The sequence below is a fragment of the Schistocerca americana genome, chromosome 5 (genome assembly GCF_021461395.2).
Source record: "Schistocerca americana isolate TAMUIC-IGC-003095 chromosome 5, iqSchAmer2.1, whole genome shotgun sequence".
Taxonomy (NCBI): Eukaryota; Metazoa; Arthropoda; class Insecta; order Orthoptera; family Acrididae; genus Schistocerca; species Schistocerca americana.
In genome coordinates, this window is record NC_060123.1 from 416,006,090 (window position 1) to 416,028,854 (window position 22,765).

Genomic DNA, 22,765 nt, shown 5'->3' on the forward strand with positions numbered 1-22,765 from the left:
CAAAAAATACGCTAAAATCAGTAAACAGAAGCAAGGGCAGCAGAAACAGGTCACAAGACATCATGACAAGTTTTAGTTGATCAGTCATTTCACACTTTAATGCAGTCTACATGAATACTGCATCAGGATGAAGAATCTTGCTGCATTACATCCCGCAGTGACACAATGATCATTTTGCAAACAAAGGCTCATACATCGTACTCTGATAACGTGCAGCAAGCCCGAAACTAGAACACTGCATGCAGTCATACTGTGTTCTGGTAATGAAATCTTTGTAAGATTTCATTAGCACAGTACGATTGTGTGCTGTGTTCTACTTTTGTACTTGCTGCACATTATAAGATTACGATATGTGAGCCTTTGTTAGAAAATGATCATTGCATCACTGCAGGATGTAATGCAAGAGTACATTATAGCTTTCATCCAGGTGCAGTTTTCATCTACACTGCATTAAAGTGTGAAATGACTGATCAGACAAAAACTATGATGAAGTCTTGTGTCCCATTTATGCTGCCTTTGCTTCAGTTTGCTGGTTTCCCCGTCTTCTGTCCTGTAACCCACTTCCAACACACATCACCTTTGTCATGTGCCACACTCCACCAGCTCCAATACTGTGTATCACATGCCCAGTCCATGTACCTGCCACTCCTCCCTCCCGCATTCTGAGCCAGCAACTCTGCTGCCTCCCTCCAACCACTAGCTACCCATGCCACCCATGTTCCTACTTCATGCTTCTTTCTCGCCATCCACCCAAAACCAATTGTGTGTGTGTGTGTGTGTGTGTGTGTGTGTGTGTGTGTGTGTGTGTGTGTGTGTGTGCGTGCGCGCGCGCACGCATTTGTATGTGTGCATGGATGTGTGCATTTATATTGATATCGTAGCCTGACAAAAGATTTATTTTGAAAACTAGCCAGTTTTCTTTCTTCTTTGTGTGTGGTTGTTTAAGACTCAACATTTTTTTCTGTTTGGTGAATGGCCTCCTTTACTCATAAAGTGTTCACATTCTGCCAGAATTTTCCTTACTATATAAATAGGATATGCTTAGTCTAAATACCTGAAGCTTAATTAAGTTTCTGATGGTAATTAAATTTTTATTTAACCAAAAATAATATTACTCAGTATGTTTCCATGAGACTTGTCAACCCATCCATTGTTTTGCATTAAAGGTGTTCTCAGTAATTGAGAGCATTATATTTTATGTTATTGTGATGTTTTCTCTTTCAACTTTCACCTTACCTTTTCCCAATGCTGCCGATTTGATTATTGATTTTTCCCTTTTATTCCTATTTAACATTATTCAGTTAGACATTTCTTTCTTTTTACTTCTTTTTCACTATTTGCATCACATTACTTTTATTTATTGCTGTCAAATATTTCTCATCTGTGCTCCTAGTTTAAATCTGTCTTTTCCTTGCTCTGACTTGTGTCTTGCATCCCTAGCTGTTTCTGACTTCTCAAGTTTTCAAACTTATCTCTCACTGTCATTTCATTTTGCATTTTATCCCTCATACACTACGTGATCAAAAGTATCCAGACACCCCAAAAACATATGCTTTTCATATTAGGTGCATTGTGTTGCCACCTACTGCCAGGTACTCCATATCAGCGGCCTCAGTAGTCATTAGACATCACGAGAGAACAGAATGGGGTGCTGCATGCATGGAACTCAAAGACTTCAAACGTGGTCAGGTAATTGGGTGTCACTTGTGTCATATGTCTATACACAAGATTTCCAAGCTCCTAAACATCCCTAGTTCCACTGTTTCCAATGTGACAGTGAAGTGGAAATGTGAAGGGACACGTACAGCACAAAAGCATACAGGCCGACCTCTTCTGCTGACTGACCGAGACTGCTGACAGTTGAAGAGGGTCATAACATGTAATAGGCAGACATCTATCCAGACCATCACACAGGAATTCCAAACTGCATCAGGATCCACTGCAAGTACTATGACAGTTATACGAGAGGTGAGAAAACTTGGATTTCATGGTCGAGCAGCTGCTCATAAGCTACACATGATGCCGGTAAATGCCAAATGATGCCTCACTTCATGCAAGGAGCATAAACATTAGACGATTGAACCTTGGAAAAACGTTGTACTGAGTGACGAATCACAGTACACAATGTGGTGATCCGATGGCAGGGTGTGAGTATGGCGAATGCTTGGTGAACGTCATCTTCCAGCATGTGTAGTACCAACAGTAAAATTTGGAGGCAGTGGTGTTATGATGTGGTTGTGTTTTTCATGGAGGGGGCTTGCACTCCTTGTTGTTTTGTATGGCACTATCACAGCACAGGCCTACATTGATGTTTTAAGCACCTTCTTGCTCCCCACTGTTGAAGAGCAATTCGGTGATGGTGATTCATCTTTCAACATAATTGAGCACCTTTCATAATGCACGGCCTGTGGCGGAGTGGTTACACGACAATAACATCCTTGTAATGGACTAGCTTGCACAGAGTTTTGACCTGAATCCTATAGAACACCTTTGGGATGTTTTGGAATGCCGACATTGATACCTCTCCTCAGTGCAGCACTGCATGAGGAATGGGTTGCCACTCCCCAAGAAACCTTCCAGCACCTGATTGAACATATGCCTGCAAGAGTGGAAGCTGTCCTCAAGGCTATGGGTGGGCCAACACCATACTGAATTCCAGCATTTCTGGCAGAGGGCACCACAAACTTGTGAGTCATTTTCAGCCAGGTGTCCGGATACTTTTGATCACATAGTGTACATTCCTGCTTGACCTTAGTGTTTGATCGGTTTTCCTGCTTTGCCCTGAAATAAACCCATTTTCTTCTCCATTTCTTTTGTTTTACTAGGTGAGGAATCTTTTGTTTCAAGAGCCTTGAATTTCATCAGCTTTTGAGAATTTATTTATGTCTGCACCTGCTGATGGTAAGCTAAGAAGACATAATTTGCATTTAAGATTAGATATTGTTGACTGTTATTCAAGGTACAATATGAAAACCTCTTCGTTACTAGAACATTTTTGATACTTAGTAGATATTATAATTAAAATAAACACACTAAAAATTTTGTCTACATGTGTAATAACCTATTGTAACAATTATTCCGTTAATGTTTTCTGTATGGCGTGTGTTGCAACTAAATACAACGACATATCCTGTGCCAGTATGTACCACTCAGCCAACAATAAAATGATAATCACTGCACTATCTACCATATACTTCCAGTGTATTCACTTAAATCGTCTTTCCAGGATTTCACACACTGGGTTACTGGATGGTATGACTGGAATCTGGCATTAAACCAGGAAGGTGGCCCTAACTGGGTAGATAACTATGTTGATGCTTCAGTTATTGTGAATGCAAAAAATGATGAATTTTATAAGCAGCCATTATTTTATGCTATTGGCCACTTTTCCAAGTTTATTCCTGAAGATTCAGTGAGGATTAATATTGTTCCAAACAATGAAAATGGAATTGAAACTGTGGCATTCACAACTCCATATAATGCAACAGCTATCATTTTGTTCAATAAGTAAGTTCCTTTTTTCATTGTTTTCTATTTACAATAGAGCAAAAATTCACAATAATATAAATAGTTTTTTCATGATTTCATGAATGAAGGTTTGCTGCAGATGTTTTCTGAAGTATACTGAAGAAAAACTGCAACCAGAACATTTTTTGTATGTATGATTTATTTCACCTTACCTAGTTTCACACCTTGGCTCATATTCACATTAGCAGTAATTATTTCTTCAACAAATTTCACACTTTTGTCCCATAATACAACACAATATTAATGACTGTGTGTTTTATAGCAACTTTAACATTTTATTTCCTGATACTTGAGAAAAAATTTACTTTATGTATTAAAAAACAGAAGTCTGCTTCACTGATGCATGTCATGCTGAAGAGAAAGCTGGTAGGCACATGTTTATTTATGTCATTGGACAATGAGCCTAGGCCATAAACTAATTATGTTGAAATAAATAATTTAGTCAAAATTTGTGATTGGTTGCTTTTTTCCACCTATAATATTTCGTAGGTTTCTAGCAGAGATAATTATTCCACTACATGATGTGGCTATGTGGGCATGATGCATTTGGCAATGTTCTGCATGGGGGAGATAACTCGCAACAGTGAGGGCATGACATGGCTGGCAGTGTTCTGTACTGGTGCGGTGTGGTTATTGGCATTATGTGTCAGCTCAGCATGGATGGTGGACAAGTGGGGGTTTGTTGATGTTGTGCAAATGTCATCACTCCATCCATGAGCAGTGATGTCAGAGTCAGTGATATTCAGGCAGGGTCGGTTTAGCTTGAGGTTGGCATGCTGTTGTGTGTGCCATCATGGAAACTGCACATCATGCCCACCATCATTGTTGTCCACATTTTTGATACACTGTGTTTCTTGATCAAATGTATTCAATTCAGTAAACTATGACGAGCATCTAGAGATTCTTGCTCATGGACTTGCAGAGGACATTTCACAATCTGCAGTCTATACCACGTGGTCAGGATGTGATAAATGTTGATCTGCATATGCAGACAGCATAATAATTGTGATAGTGGTTTATCACTGAACACTTCATTTTTAATGATGTGATGAATTTGTTCCTCTGGGGAATGGTTGATATGGCAAATTAGAGCATATTTCACAGTTCCATATTTATTGTCTGTTGCGGGCACATGTATGGTATCACTTATTGTTACAGTATTGTGGTTTAGAAGTGTGATGAATATGGTTGCATGAATGATTGTGGGGTTGCTCAAAGCAAAGCTATTGTCCACAATGATGAACCACAACACAGGCCAATCCAACCGCTATGACAGAAATGGGAGATGTGTCCTGTAGTTGATGGATTCCCATGATGAGCACCTATTATTTGGGAACAACATTATAACATGATACGGTGGTAGATGGCACAGTAGGTAACACAGCCGGCTGCATGAGCTGCGCTACAACTGTATTTTACCATGGTGAGGTTTACTGATCAAACACAATTAAGCATGTGTCCAATAGATTGGGTTGCCTAGGTTCAGGTGTGGCCTAGTTGCCAAGGGAAGTTCTGAGAGAAATCACAAAGTACACACAACACAAACTGCACACTGCTATAGCTCTGTCCAACAGGGTGTCACTATGACTTCTTATCACTCTGGTTACATTCATGGTGTTATCCATAGTTACAGGTGCCATCCATGAAAGAAGAGATGTTGTCTGTCAGTGAAAACTGTACTGCAAAATTTGAGCATGTCAGTGGCATCATCGATGTGTACATGTCAGAAATGATAAATTTTTACATGATCACAATTGACAGGAGTCACTAATGTGGATCCACAGGTTGTAGGAGATGATTACAATGAATAACCATATGGTTATAACGCGCTGTAGAACAACATTTATTACTGATAAGAGGATACATTCCTAAGCATTCCTGTTCATAGAGTCTATTGTGCCAGAGCTGAGTCTACCACCAGCGATGTTACCTCGCAGGGTCACATTCCCATAAATCATCAGAAGATCAAAATAAATTGCAACAGGTTTTAAACAAAATGCCTGTATAGCGCAAAAAGTGGTAATTGACCCTAAACAATGAAAAATGTGAGGTCATCCAGATGAATCCTAAAAGGAATCCATTAAATTTTGATTACGCAATAAATCACACAAATGTAAATGCCACTAATTCAAGTAAATACCTATGAATAACAGCTATGAACAACTGAAACCGAAACAATCACGTAGATAATGTTGTATAGAAAGCAAACCAAAGACTGCATTTTACTGATAGAACACTAAGAAGATGCAACAAGTCCACTGAAGAGTCTGCCTGTACTAAGCTTGTCCATCCTTTGCTAGAGCATTTCTGTGCAATGTGGGGTTCTTACCGGATAGGATGGACAAAGGACAATGAAAAAATTCAAAGAAGGGCAGCTTCTTTTGTATTATCATAAAATAAGGGAGACAATATCACTGATATGATATGAAAAATGGGGTGTCAATTTGTGGGTAGATGTTTTGATGAATTTTCAATCTCCAACTTTCTTCCCCAAATGTAAAAATATTGTTTTGATATCCACCTACATAGAAAGGCAATTTCTCCTGTCATTTTCTCTAAAGACCAATGGCGATGGGATAAGGACGATGGTAGCAGGCTCCGAGTGAGGCTGGAAGCTACTAGTCTGGACCTGCACACTGGCGGCAGGTGTGTGATGGTCGCCTTCCTGAGAACCCGTGTGACTACTTGGGAATCCGGTCCTGCATCTCCGACTGGGCAGGCCTATTTAGGATGACCGCTGCCCACCCTGAATGGGGAAGGCCGTAGAAAATGTGGGCTAAACATCGGAAGTCACACTTGAACCGGGCTGGGAATCCGCACCCAGTAGGTCACTCCTTATACTGCGGACGTAAACAAAAGAAGAATGAAATGATTATGACAATAGGGACATGGAATGTCAGGACCCTCCTGGACGTGAACAATTACAGACCAGAGAGAAGAACCGCTCTTATCACCCAAGAACTAGCCCGTCTAGATATAGACATAGCTGCCTTGAGTGAGACAAGACTCTCAGGTGAGGGACACATTAGTGAGGTACGTTCAGGGTACACCATCTTCTGGAAGGGAAAGGATGCAGGAGAACCACGCATCCATGGTGCAGGATTTGCTGTAAAAACGAAAATAGTGAAAGATCTTCGACTTACACCTGTCTCAATTAATGAAAGACTGATGACTCTTAGAGTACCCATTGGTTCAGACAGATTCATCACCTTCGTCTCTGCATATGCTCCTACTTTAGACAGTGATGAAGACACAAAGAATCAGTTCTACCACCAACTGAACAGTACTCTCTCTAAAATACCCATTCAAGATAAATTAATTTTACTTGGTGATTTCAATGCCAGAGTGGGAAGGGACAACCGTTTTTGGAGAGATGTCATGGGTAAACAAGGGGTGGGAAACTGCAATGCAAATGGGTTGCTACTTCTTGGTCTATGTGCTGAGCACGAGCTTTTCATCTCCAATACCCAATTCCGTTTGCGTAACCGCTATAAGACCACATGGATGCACCCACGCTCCAAACATTGGCATCTTATAGACTACGTTATTACGCGACACCCACCACGCAGAAAATTCAACATAAGCAACCTGAACAACAAAAATGTTCGCTCACACTTCCAAGACATACTGTCCGAACAACTTAACAGAGCTCCAGCAACCACAGATGACGTCGAACAAGAATGGACCACATTAAAGAACATCATCAAAGAAACTGCTGAGAATGTTGTTGGTTGTAGTGCACGGAAAAGAAGTGACTGGTTTGATGACAACCACGGAGAAATCCAAGCCATCATCAATGCAAAGCGGGATGCTTACCTATCCCTTGCTCAAGATCCATCCTGTGCAGAAAAGAAAGCACACTTTCAAAAACTCAAGCAGAAATGTCAAAGTGAAATACGAGTAATCAAGAACAAATGGTGGCAACAGAAAGCCACAGAACTCCAAAATCTTTCTGATGCAAGGAACCTGCGTGGCTTTTACGCTGGTATTAAAGAGCTGTATGGACCTATCCGCTCCTCATCAGGAGCACTGAAAGCTGCTGACAACTCCACCATTCTTACTGAAAGTCAAAACATCTTAAAACGTTGGAAAGAGCACTTCAGCTCACTGTTAAACAGCCCTTCTACTGCCGCTGGAGATTTTCTCAAAAATGTCCCACAGCACCCTCCAAAACCCTGGCTGGCTGATCCTCCAACTTTTCAAGAATTTTGCAAGGCATTCAAGAGTGTGAAACCTGGGAAGGCTCCTGGACCTGACAGCATCCCGATGGAGCTTATTGAGGGTGGCGGCTTGCCTCTAAAAACTAGACTCTTCTCACTTATTATATTAATGTGGGAAACCCGCAAGGTACCAGCTGACTTGAAGAACTCCACAATTGTCACCATCTTCAAAAAGGGCGACAGAAGCGTCTGTGGTAACTACCGGGGAATATCTCTACTCTCTGTCACTGGAAAAATTTTTGCAAGAATCCTTTTAAATCGCCTCCAGACACTTTCAGAGACTATACTACCTGAGTCTCAATACGGGTTTCGACCTTCAAGAGGGACAATTGACATGATCTTCTGTACACGACAACTACAGGAGAAGTGCAGAGAACAGCAAAAGCCTTTACTACTTGTTTTCTACGATCTAGAAAAGGCCTTTGATACAGTTCCCAGAGAAGCCATGTGGATGGTCTTAAAACGCTTCGGCTGCCCTGAACATTTTGTTGACCTGATTGAAGCTCTCCACGTTGATATGACTGGACAGGTCCTCTGCCAGAATGAAATGACTGGTGAATTCCCAATAACAAGTGGGCTTAAACAAGGATGCGTTCTTGCACCTACATTATTTGCATTGTATCTGGCAGCTATGCTTTACGAGACAACCGTAAACAATGCAGGAATAGAACTAAAGTACAGGTTTGATGGAGGATTATTCAACCAGTCCAGACTCCATTCAAAAAGGTTCACCAGTACCACTCGTGTGACAGAGCTGCAGTATGCTGATGACAATGCCTCTCCAGCTCATTCACCTGCAGAGTTGCAGCTGTCAGTTGATTCCTTCAGCAGGGCGTACGAACGATTTGGTCTCTCCATCAATATTTCAAAGACAAAGGTGATGGCGCAGCCAACTCCTGGCTCCTCCGTTCCTGACTTCAGCATATCCATCTATGATACACTCCTGGAACAAGTGGACCATTTCCTCTACCTGGGAAGCATACTGTCATCCAACTGCTCATCTGGAAAAGATGTGGAGAATAGAGTACATGCTGCACATGTAGCATTTGGTCGTCTTACAAAGCGTGTCTTCCTGAATAAAGACCTAACACTGTACACCAAACTGATGGTGTACAAAGCTGTAGTCATTTCCACCCTGCTATATGGTTGCGAAACCTGGACGTTATATCGCTGCGATCTGAAGAAACTAGAACGCTTCAACCAACAGAAGCTAAGATATATCATGAACCTGAAATGGGATGACTTCATATCCAACACGGCTGTTCTAGAGAAAGCAAAAATGCATAGCATGGAAGCTCTTATCATTGGGCATCAACTCAGATGGGTCGGACATGTCCAGCTGATGAAAAATGACAGACTTCCACGCCAAATGCTGTACAGCGAAGTGAGCACAGGTAAAAGGCCACGAGGTGCCCCTCTCAAACGTTATAAGGATCAGTACAAGAAAAATCTGAAAAACTTGAACATCGATCCGAGTAACTGGTCCACAATAGCAGAAGACCGAAGTCGCTGGCGCTCAGTTACCTCAAATGCTCTTCAAAACTTTGAGCTGGAACGTCGAAGAATGGAGAATGACAAACGCCAGAGACGTAAACTCCTCCAGGCTCAGCCACGTCCTCCACCTTCCATCAGCTGTAATGTCTGTGGCCGACTGTTCCACGCTAGGATTGGATTGCTAAGCCATCAACGACACTTCCACGCCTGAATCGTGACAAAGGAAATCTCAGGAGAGAAATGAAAACTCGGATACGAGTATCAGCCGACGACATAGAAAGGAATGACCATCATAAAAAAAGAGAAGTCAGAGTTCACATGGGAAGGTTTATGTTTTCGCTTTCCTCATGTGAAACTGGTTCAGTGAACTTAAATATCTTGACTTCTGAAAAACATGACCAAGGATGTATGTAATGTAACTGAACTCACCTTGCTTTAAAAAAAATTCCTGATATTGATTTGATGGTTACAATTACTCCATGAAACAATCACAAATTAGGTAAATTATATACTCAAAAGCACTATTATTCTTTATCCTAAAATTAATTATCTTCCTGGACTTCCACTTTTTACACTGTTGTTGTGCACACATCTTTCCTGGTGCTGACGTTTGGAATATTCATTGCCACTCACTGGGATGCATTAAGCCATGTGCAAAGTGAAATGTGTAACTTAAATTGTACTTCATATTTCCATAACATGCAAGACTAGGAGTTTTATCATAAAAATTGTGTAGAGAAGACCACTCAATGGAGCAAATGGTCGTATTTGCTCTTATCGTTTCAAGAACCTGGTTAAGTAAGAAACTTTTTTGATGGTAAATGATCAAGCTATTGTATAAAAGAGTGTCTAAGATAAATGTTTTCCATCAAGTACTATTCAATGCTGCAGTGCCTGAACCCTTAAGAAAGTGATTTTGAATTAATATTTCCTCTTAAGAATAAGAATAAGAATCTTTATTAGCCGTTCAGTATTTTCTAATACAATGGGCTTCGTCAATAAGTTCAATTACAGTATAAAGATGGTTATATTCTCATAACAATGTATATATAAATCATATGAATGTTAGTGTAGTACAATAGCACACATTTGGAATTTTATATATTGTTTATTTTACAATAAAAAAGAAAACATTATACAGATTTATATTAAGCGAGGAGTATTCATGTTGATGACACTATGTCATTATCATATACATGTTGATAATACTATGTCATTATCCTAAGCTACTGATACAAATATAGAGCACTCGAAATAGGTCTATTATGCCTATATGTTAGATATTGTTTTTCCAAGTTTAGTTCCTACTACAGGCAGAGGTACCTTTCCCTATGTTAAAACAGCAAATCTGACACATTACAATCTTTATATTCATCAACTGAGTAAAATGCTTTACCTTTGAGCCACTGACCCAATGTTGTCTTAAATTTACTTTTAGATACTGTTTGTACAATTTTAGGGAGCATATTAAACAGTTCAAGGCCTACATATTTATAACTATTATGTGTCTTGGACAGTCTAGAGTATGGCAGATCAATTGTGTGGTTTCGTCTTGTATTGTGGGTGTGGACAGATGACCTAAGGGGATATTGAGCTATGTTTTCTTTTACGTGTAATAAGCAATAACAGATGTACAAACAAGGAACTGTCATGATATTAAGTTTTTTGAAATGTTCCCTGCATGTACCCCTAGGAGATAAACCCACTATACATCGAAGAGCTTTTTTTTGCCATCTGAAAATTGATATTGAATTTGGAGAATTTCCCCAGAGCAGAATACCATATGAAAGATGGAGGTGTATATAACCAAAATATGAATGCAGCAGCAAGTATTGGCTGACACTACTCCTAAGCTTATAAAGTAGGAATATAGCGCGTGCAAGTTTAGAACAGACTATGTGATATGTTTCTGGTCAATCATCATTCCTAAAAGTTTAACGGACTTATTTTCTTTGTTTGATACCTTCAAATTAAAGAATATTTCCTCAGTTTTTGTTTCATTTATGAATAGGGAGTTAGCACTAAACCAATGAAACGATTTTTCAAATATTATTTTTTTTTTTTCCTCGTACAGATTTCTCGTACAGTCCACATAGAGGATTGTTTTACAGGGTAACATATCATTAACATACACTACAAACAGGAAGGGCCCAAGTATGGAGCCCTGTGGCACACCTCTTTTTATTGTTTGTAGGTTTGACAGCTGCCCATTTACACTAACCAATTGTACTCTGTTGCTTAAGTAGGATTCTAATAATTTCAGGGTGTCCTCTTCCATGCCATAGTGTCTTAATTTCATGATCAAAGAACTATGAGATACAGTGTCTAGGAGAGTAGCACAGGAGATTAATTTATTTTCAAAGCCATCATATATATCACCAACAATATTTTCAACCACTTTAACTGTGGATAGTTTAGACCTGAATCCATATTGTGAGTTACTTAATGATTTATTCCTCTCAAAATAGTGATTTATTTGTTGGTGAACACAGTCTTCGATTATTTTAGATATTATTGGGATTAATGAGATAGGGTGATAGTTACGTGGGTTTGATTTATCTCCTTTCTTAATTATGGGAATAGTTACTGCTATTTTCAAACAGTCGGGGAAAGTCCCTTGCTGTAATATACGGTTAATGAGAGTGGTTAGAGGGGACAGAAGATGACTTGATATCTTCTTTATGACGAAGTTTGACAGACCATAGAAGTCCTCTGCTCTGGAACTACTTAGTTTGCCTATTGCTTTGCTAACATCATTTTCAGTTACTGTTGCCCAGCAGAATTTATGGATTACATACTTATTTGAACCTAAAAGTGTTTTAGCATCAAGCATGGCGTTGAGGTGAGAAAAATCTTATTGTAAACTGAAGTTAACAAAGTGTGAGTTTAAGACATCTGGGGCTGTGGGTATAGCTAGTTGAGTTGCTGGTCTATTTATTTCACTTTTAATTACTTCCCAGGCAGCTTTACAGCTGTTTCTGGATTTAAGAATATAGTTATCATTCGCCCTACGTTTTGCCAAACGTATTTCAGATCTATAAATTGACCAATGGACCTTGCCGTTGGTGGGGAGGCTTGCGTGCCTCAACGAAACAGATAGCCGTACCATAGGTGCAACCACAATGGAGGGGTATCTGTTGAGAGGCCAGACAAACGTGTGGTTCCTGAAGAGGGGCAGCAGCCTTTTCAGTAGTTGCAGGGGCAACAGTCTGGATGATTGACTGATCTGGCCTTGCAACACTAACCAAAATGGCCTTGCTGTTCGGGTACTGAGAATGGCTGAAAGCAAGGGGAAACTACAGCCGTAATTTTTCCGGAGGGCATGCAGCTTTACTGTATGATTAAATGATGATGGCGTCTTCTTGGGTAAAATATTCCGGAGGTAAAATAGTCCCCCATTCGGATCTCCGGGCGGGGACTACTCAAGAGGACGTCATTATCAGGAGAAAGAAAACTGGCGTTCTACAGATCGGAGCATGGTATGTCAGATCCCTTAATCGGGCAGGTAGTTTAGAAAATTTAAAAAGGGAAATGGATAGGTTAAAGTTAGACATGGTGGAAATTAGTGAAGTTCGGTGGCAGGAGGAACAAGACTTTTGGTTAGGTGAATACAGGGTTATAAATACAAAATCAAATAAGGGTAATGCAGGAGTAGGTTTAATAATGATTAAAAAAAATAGGAGTACAGGTAAGCTACTACAAACACCATAGTGAATGCATTATTGTGGCGAAGATAGACACGAAGCCCACGCCTACTACAGTAGTACAAGTTTATATGCCAACCAGCTCCAAGGATGACGAAGAAATTGATGAAATGTATGATGAGATAAAAGAAATTATTCAGGTAGTGAAAGGAGACGAAAATTTAATAGTCATGGGTGACTGGAATTTGGGAGTAGGAAAAGGGAGAGAAGGAAACATAGTAGGTGAATATGGATTGGGGCTAAGACATGAAAGAGGAAGCCGCCTGGTAGAATTTTGCACAGAACATGACTTATCTAGCTAACACTTGGTTCAAGAATCATAAAAGAAGACTGTATACATGGAAGAAGCCTGGAGATACTAAAAGGTATCAGATAGATTGTATAATGGTAGGTAAGACATTTCCAGGGGCAGATGTGGACTCTGACCACAATCTATTGGTTATGAGCTGTAGATTAAAACTGAAGAAACTGCAAAATGGTGGGAATTTAAAGAGATGGGACCTGGATAAACTGACTAAACCAGAGGTTGTACAGAGTTTCAGGGAGAGCATAAGGGAACAATTGACAGGAATGAGGGAAAGAAATACAGTAGAAGAAGAATGGGTAGCTTTGAGGAATGCAATAGTAAAGGCAGCAAAGGATCAAATAGGTAAAAAGACGAGGGCAAGTAGAAACCCTTGGGTAACAGAATAAATATTGAATTTAATTGATGAAAGGAGAAAATATAAAAGTGCAGTAAATGAAGCAGGCAAAAAGGAATACAAACGTCTCAAAAATGAGATCGACAGGAAGTGCGAAAAGGCTAAGCAGGCATGGCTAGAGTACAAATGTAAGGATGTAGAGGCCTATCTCACTAGGGGTAAGATAGATACCGCCTACAGGAAAATTAAAGAGACCTTTGGAGAAAGGAGAACCACTTGCATGAATATCAAGTAGTCTGATGGAAACCCAGTTCTAAGCAAAGAAGGAAAAGCAGAAAGGTGGAAGGAGTATATAGAGGGTCTATACAAGGGCGATGTACTTGAGGACAATATTATGGAAATGGAAGAGGATGTAGATGAAGATGAAATGGGAGATATGATACTGTGTGAAGAGTTTGACAGAGCACTGAAAGACCTGAATCGAAACAAGGCCCCCGGAGTAGACAACATTCCATTAGAACTACTGACAGCCTTGGGAGAACCAGTCCTGACAAAACTCTACCATCTGGTGAACAAGATGTGTGAGACAGGCGAAATACCCTCAGACTTCAAGAAGAGTATAATAATTCCAATCCCAAAGAAAGCAGGTGTTGACAGATGTGAAAATTACCAAACTATCAGTTTAATAAGTCACAGCTGCAAAATACTAACGCAAATTCTTTACAGATGAATGGAAAAACTGATAGAAGCCGACCTCGGGGAAGATCAGTTTGGATTCCGTAGAAATGTTGGAACACATGAGACAATACTGACCCTACGACTTATCTTAGAAGCTAGTTTAAGGAAAGGCAAACCTACGTTTCTAGCATTTGTAGACTTGGAGAAAGCTTTTGACAATGTTGATTGGAATACTCTCTTTTTAATTCTGAAGGTGGCAGGGGTAAAATACAGGGAGCGAAAGGCTGTTTACAATTTGTGCAGAAAGCAGATGGCAGTCATACAAGTCGAGGGGTATGAAAGGGAAGCAGTGGTTGGGAAGGGAGTGAGACAGGGTTGTAGCCTATCTCTGATGTTATTCAATCTGTACATTGAGCAAGCAGTAAAGGAAACAAAGGAAAAGTTCGGAGTAGGTATTAAAATCCATGGAGAAGAAATAAAAACTTTGAGGTTTGCCGATGACATTGTAAATCTGTCAGAGACAGCAAAGGACTTGGAAGAGCAGTTGAACGGAATGGACAGTGTCTTCAAAGGAGGGTATAAGATGAACATCAACAAAAGCAAAACGAGGATAATGGAATGTAGTCGAATTAAGTCAGGTGATGCAGAGGGAATTAGATTAGGAAATGAGGCACTTAAAGTAGTAAAGGAGTTTTGCTATTTGGGAAGCAAAATAACTGATGATGGTCGAAGTAGAGAGGATATAATATGTAAACTGGCAACAGCAAGGAAAGCGTTTCTGAAGAAGAAAAATTTGTTTACATCGAGTATAGATTTAAATGTCAGGAAGTCGTTTCTGAAAGTATTTGTATGGAGTGTAGCCATGTATGGAAGTGAAATGTGGACGATAAATAGTTTAGACAAGAAGAGAATAGAAGCTTTCGAAATGTGGTGCTACAGAAGAATGCTGAAGATTAGATGGGTAGATCACATAACTAATGAGGAGGTATTGAATAGAATTGGGGAGAAGAGGAGCTTGTCGCACAACTTGACTAGAAGAAGTGATCAGTTGGTAGAAGATGTTCTGAGGCATCAAGGGATCACCAATTTGGTACTGGAGGGCAGCGTGGAGGGTAAAAATTGTAGAGGGAGACCAAGAGATGAATACATTAAGCAGATTCAGAAGGATGTAGGCTGCAGTAGGTACTGGGAGATGAAGAAGATTGCACAGGATAGAGTAGCATGGAGAGCTGCATCATACCAGTCTCAGGACTGAAGACCACAACAACAACAACAAATTTTTCTTATTCTAATGTACATCTCTTTGTACCCGCTGCTGTTATGAGATCTGTCCTTAAACATCTTATACATGGATGCAGTAACTTAGCCTGAGGACAGAGTGTTTTAGAAACTCAATGTCTTTTAAACTTGTGTACAACATCTATGCAGTGTTTCCTACTACTCATCCAGAAATAATAAAATTTCATGCAGAACTCAAAATTCATTCTTCATTCTGCTGTCAAGAACAAGTGAGAAAAATAACAGCAGGTTACCTCATATTTATTTTGAAACAGTAAGCAATTGGAAAACAATCAGGAAAAAACAAGTTATGTAGAGAACTTCACTTTGTAACATAACTGTAATGCAGGTAGTGTAGCTCATTCAATAACCTATATATAATCATATTTAAAAACATTGTCCCCTGCAAATGCTCTACTTTGGTGTTACAACATACATTTCTTGATTATGACAGGCAGTTAAACATATATGTCTTAACAGTATTTTCAAGTGACAGTGGTTATATAAAATAACTTAAACCAGTCAAAAGAAAATAAATCTTTAAGTGGTACTGGTCACTGTATCTTCTTCCCACTAAAACATAATCCACAATTATGTTACAGCATTAAAAGACTGCTAGGTTTTGCATATTTGCTGCACTGCGTGTTAGTGTTGTAGCCAAGAAGCTGAACTTGTTTTGTTTTCTTCAAGTCACAGTGTGCAACATTTAATTCCTTCTATTAAAATATTTCAGTAGATTGTGTTCCAAGTTCAAAAATTAAAAGGTGGGCCAGTGACAAAATAAATACATGATATGGTCTGTTACTAATATGCAGGGTGTAAGACTACCGTAGAAAGTGACATTTTTAAAATTAATATTTTAGCAGCAGAAAAGTGTTTTGATTTAAAATTATCTGGGAGTAACCACATTGTTCATGGTTGTCACAGTGCCTGCCAGTAGCTGAGTGGATTGCTTTTGCCCAAATTTATTATATTTATTATTTCTACTAACTTCCCTGCTGACAAGTCAGTGCTGATTATATGAAGAGAACACCCACATCTTTTCAAACAAGTTCAAGTATCTTCTACAAGGGGGCAGCTGCCCACCTTTCCCTTGCTATACATGCCAACAGTGATGTTTAGAGAGAAATCATGTGAAGAAATAAAACTGTACTGTATACAGAATGTAACTTTTCAGTTGGTGGGGGATGGGAAGGGGATGTGAGTGGTATCTGTCTCCCACAAACACTACTCTTGTAGGTTAGGTAGCACACAAAACAAACATTCATCTGTGTTTCTATGAAACCAGGGGTGACACTGTGAAGTAAGGAGTGCTGAAATAACTTTACATAAGAATCATATGCTACAAATTAAAAAAAAATACTACTGTAGAATGTTAGTGTGATAAGAATTTGTTGCTAATGAAACCTAAAATCAAGAGGATCCAAGGCAATACCAGCTGACTTCTATCGATACCCCCACTTTCCAGGTCCTCTGCAAAAAGTGCCAATTACATTGTGCATGTAGTAATTGGAAAATTTAGCTTCTCCTTAAGCTTCTTGCCACAGCAACTTTGTCTTGCTTTCCAAAACAAGTGGTAAAATCAAAAGGGACTAATTTCATTCATTCATTCAGGGACTAATTTCATTCATTTATTCATTCATTCATTTAACATCAGGTGTACATCCCATCAAGAATGAGAACCATTAGGGGTTTGGAGCAAGTCACGGTATCGATTAATAAGAGACAAGCAAATCATAGAGTCGTATTAACCATAAGTTATTACTATACTGCTTAGTGATATACATGTTTATGCCAACTAAATTTAGCCTAGTAAATCAGAGAGGAAGCCACTACTTTTTTAGAAAAATTGCAGCTTTCTCAGTTATGTTAAACAGTTGCATTGGTGTTTTTCAGTGAAAACAATTGTTTACGATTTCCAGTCCTTAGTCCTGTTTACAGTACATTACTACCTGTTATGCAGATTCACAGTGAATGCTGCTACTTGGCTTATAAATAACAGAACTTTTCCACCTTTGAACTGATATTCAGATAATTTATAGAATGAGTGGCTAATGAGTTATCTTTTTAGTTTTCTTTTAAAATGCCAAAGGCTTTCAGTACCATGTTTTGTTATCTGTGCACAAGAGTAGTTAATTCTACTCTGAACTTCACACAATGAGATGATATATTCATTAAAATGATTAATAAACAAATTCAGTGGTAACTGAGTGTATAAATATCATGACCCTTAAAAAGACCTCTGCAGCAGGTGTGGTTATATACTTTACAGAATATGCTTACTGCTCATTTTTGATGAATAAATACTTTATTGACTTAAGGTACACTGCTCCAGAAAAAAAAATCTATGCCTAATGCAGTCATCCTTGGACAATAGAAGACAGTTAGTTAAGGTAAATAATCAAATGTCAGAATGTCTTCCAGTTGTAAAGGGTGTACCTCAAGGATCTGTTCTTGGACCTTTCCTTTTCATTATTTATATAAGTGATTTACCTGCAGTTGCATCGTGTGATGCAGTGCTACATGCTGATGACACAACACTCATATATGTGATACCAATCTTGAAAATGTGCTACACAGCATGGCAGTGGCAATGGAGAAGTGCACTACTTTGTTTGAGGCAAATGTACTGCAGAAGAATGATAGTAAAACTGAAGCTATTGTATTCAGTCTGAATGCTCCCAGTCATGATAACGAAACAGTAAAATTATTAGGATTTCATATAGATCCAAAGCTCAGCTGGGATACCCACACAGGGAAGATATGTGGCAAATTGGCACATGCCATACATCTGTTGTACAAGCTGAAGAATAGTGTCAGTAAAGAACTTCTGTTGTAAGCATATTTTGCATTCTTCCATTCACCTGAGTTATGGAATATGATTATGGGGCAAGTCCTTAGGCTCAAAATTAGTGTTTAAATGGCAAAAGAAAGCCATAAGGTGCATAGCAGAACTTAGCCCGTATGAATCATGTCGAGATTATTTTAAGTAACTAAATACAATGACAGTGCCTGGCCTATATATTTACAACTGCCTTGTCTTTGTTAAAGAGAATCTGAGTAAATTTGACTGAAGGAGGACAGTTCATGACCATAACATAAGAAGTGAACATATAATTAATATGCCACATGCTAGGTTTGCAAGGACACATAAGAGCTACAAATATCTTGGTCCTGTCTACTCCAAGAAATTACTTGAAAATGCCTACACAGTGCCAGTAAATAAATTTAAAACTGGTCTTTTGAGGTGGATCAAAAGTAAAGTAATTTACTATGCTCAAGAGTTCCTTGAGAATGTGACAAATGACCCACTTGCCTTATGAGAATGAACTATAAATTAACTGCAAACTATACATATGCCACAATGTGCAACTATTTTATTAGTTTCATTTACTGTTAATTATCTGTTTGATTATTTTTTTGTCATTCACTGTACTACATAGTTCATTTGTCTTGTAACTGATCTATTAGGAAACTTCTTGTTATTGACATTTGCACAAATATGTATTCTATCCATCCTAGATTATTATATTGTAGTTAATAACATTTTTCATGTCAAACATTATATTCTTATAATTATTGTTATTATTATTATGTAAACACTGATGACACCAATTGCATGAAAATATGCTGAATAGTGGAATAAAACATTTGTATTTATAATTATCTATAGCTATTACCAGTACACATCCTAACCATAGACAAAGTTTACACAAATGTAAAGTGGACAAAAGACTTAATTCTGAAATTATCAAAAGTCAAACATTATAACTATCATCTATTTCATCAGTTTTTATCAAAATTTACTCTTGATGAAATGCATTAACATGATAATAAGGTTTTCTGTTTCCTTAAAAATATTGTTGATATTCCAACCTGGAGATTCCATTGTTTTCTTTTTTGCTTCATGTTCTGACTGCTAATGTTTCTGTGTTCTAGGGGAGATCATAATACAACAATATCAATTGCAGACCCAGATCGTGGCTACATTACTCTTTCAATTCCAGAAAGATCTTTCAACACTCTAGTGTACTGGTAACATACATGTGTGGAATTTTTAATAATGTCTGAAATTTTTAAGAATGATGCCTCAAATTGTTGATGGACATGGAAGATTAAGATCTCTTATAAGACAGCTTAAATTTGTTTTTTGATTATGGACTGAAGAACACAATTAATAATTCAAATAAAACTATTTTGTTGTCCATGTACAAATAAGTTAATGAAACGGTGATGTGTGTGTGGGTGTTTGTTTTTTTTATTTTACACTCAGTGAGCTGAGACAGCATGTAAACCAAATGGCCAGTGCAATAGATTATTATTATTTTATCTTCAGTGCTTGTAAAGGCATTTCTGATGAACTGTCCTATATCTAAAGCTTTAATTTCAAATCAGCCATCGTACATTTTTGTGGTGTTATAACAGCCTCCTTTGAGACCTAATTTAGTGAACTGCATGTAGTCTGCTAAATGTGATAAAATCTCTAAAATAAACATTTTCAAGTGGCAGTACATTGCAGTAGTTATGCTGATATGGACATATTTGCGTGGGGTACGCTAAAGTAGAGAGCTGCTTCAAAACAATTTTCAGTCCAAAGATGATAACAACAAGAAAATTTTCCTTGACGTGCTATCTGTACCTTTAAATGGCTGTACAATGCTCTTTGATTTACAACATGTATATCTATGTAATGACTGGAAAATTTGTGTTTTCATATGCATTTACTGATATATGATAATGAGTCACTATACAGCTTACTGGAACAGCTTTTATGTGGATAATTTTATAACTTATAGTATAATATATGGTAGCATATTCTGAATAACAAATGATATAATTATTTCACAGTGAAGTACAATGCAAAGCAGGCTACTGGTTGCACTAAGCAGCGATACACATGTAAACCACTGTATACATTTGAGGAAGAGGGTACAAACCCTTGAAAAGCATTTTGTATTTTAATAAAAAACATGAATGATTGACAATATCTGTTTTAATTTACATTGTAATGTAAACAGTAATTTATAGAGTAGGATAGTGACGCTCATAGCTGATGCAGTTATTATATTAAATCCCACTAATGCATTACAGTCAAGATACTGTAGCTGCAGGTTCTTTGACCAAATCTTTTGTCCATCCAATGTTTTCATCCCTGGTGAGTAATTGTATTACAGATTTTGAGGCATCTCAAGCTCAAATAGCAAACACAACTAACTGGCCTGTCTGACACTCACAGGCCAACCCATTAACAAACTACTTATAATTTTGATCTAATTTTTAATGTTCCCAGCAACTCTGTTAATGAAGTTGACAGTCTACAATATAATCTGTGGGTTTGGCTTTCAGGTTCTTGTTTGTTTTTAACTAATAAAATACTCTGGAGAAAAATGATCTTAAAAACTAAAATGCAGGTTGACATCATTTATTTCAGCTTTTTATGGAATTTCTGGCCTCATCATCATCACATTCAGTTCCTGGGATTAGGCTAACTGCCTATTCTGTCTTAAAATGTTATTGCTGATCTCATCTCACTTTGTGTCTACCAGGGTTTCTTCTTTCTCACAGACCATATCCTAAAAGTTGTTTTTCTTCTGGCATTCAGCTTACATGCTCTTACCATTTATTTCTAAATTTCTCTATTGTGTTTTTTATCTCCCCAACGTTCAATTCTTCTCTAATTTGTTAATTCCTGATCCACTCTTGGCATGTACACCTTTTCACTGCTCTTAGAAATCTTATTTCAGGTGCCTATTTTGTTTAAGATAGATAATTTCCTTGCTACAAAATAATGTAAAAATCAATTTGTAAAAATTACTTGTAAATATGCTCTCTTGACCTATCCAATATCATATGTACAACTGTACAATACTATGATTGCCTGGATCAATAAAATACAATACAATACAACGCATATCAGCAAAACAGCTCTGTGCACATACATGGAACAAGAAACAGCAATAACATTCATGTATCCTATGCCAGGACATCAACCTATCAGAAAAGTGTTCTTCATAGAGGTACACAATTATATAATCACGTTCCCAACAACATCTAATTATTGAAGGAAGACTGTTCAAAAAAAGCTTAAGTCATTTCTGATGGATCAAGGCTTCTACTCTGTAAATGAATTACTCGCCAATTGAAATGGAATCTTGTAATGTAAAATTTCAAATGTAATGTGTGACAGATCACACTAGTTGTATGTATGGCATTGCATTAACATAGTCATTTGTGTTTACATCAACCTTGTAATAAATTATATTATTGTATATCATTATGTGTGTGAAAACCTTCTCTGTATTCTTTATTGACTTGTCCTATAGCTGTACAAGATGTTGCAGGACCAAAATTAAATAAATAAATAAAATAATTATGTTCGTTACTTATTTGGTTTGCTAAATAATTAACACTATTAACTTCTTAATTTTTCTGTTACTGACAACAATTTTTGATCTGACTGGCTCAACTCCTTTAAATGCTATTATCTTCATATTATTAACTGAGATTTTCATATTGTATTCTTTGCCCAGATTTTTTTAATACCAAGTGCAATAAACTCTAAAAATGGCAGGTGTTTGTGGTTCCATCTTAATATGATGTTGATGTATACAGGGTGAAGCAAAATTACCGCTTTCGGGTTTGCTGCAATACTCACATGCCACTGATAAAAAAAATGTCTCTCAGAAATTTTTTACTTCCAGCGAGTACATCTGACAGAAAAAAAGATGTTAAACTGGAAATGTGGCAATACTGTAACCAAATGTATGGTAACTACCTCTGTCAGGAAACATTAGTTGTTCTGTACATTTGGTGCAGTGGATAGCGTTTTGGGTTAGCATGCAGGAGGTCAAGGGTGGGACACATTTTTTTTTATTTGGTAATTTCAGTCTCACATTTCATACAGTAATATACACCATTTCTTAGGTCACAAGTATCCTAAATTTACAACATTTTGTAATGCTGACCATAACAAATACATGGTTAGACAAATAAGAAAGAGACCTGTCATAGGACATAATAACTACAAAAACAATATCAGTTTTGAGATGCTTAAATGATAACAAAGTACAATAACACAACATGTGCTTGTCATTTATACTACATGTAATATGACTCAGACGTCGCACATTAGCTACCAGTGACAATAATAATATCCGTATTAATGATCGCATGATCTTCACAACAGAATATGTTGTCCTCAGAACAACATATGCTCAAACCA

The 22,765-nt window shown here is 37.9% G+C and overlaps 1 protein-coding gene across 1 annotated transcript in view; it reads left to right on the forward strand.

Moving 5' to 3' along the window:
• LOC124615990 (lysosomal acid glucosylceramidase-like) overlaps positions 1-21,925 on the forward strand; it is a 182,763-nt gene extending 160,838 nt beyond the window's left edge. Inside the window, exons 10-11 of the mRNA XM_047144199.1 lie at positions 3,227-3,507; positions 19,483-21,925. Of these exons, the coding sequence (XP_047000155.1) occupies positions 3,227-3,507; positions 19,483-19,582 (381 nt within the window). The 3' untranslated portion in view covers positions 19,583-21,925. The remainder of the gene's footprint in view (positions 1-3,226; positions 3,508-19,482) is intronic.
• Positions 21,926-22,765: the final 840 nt, after the last annotated feature.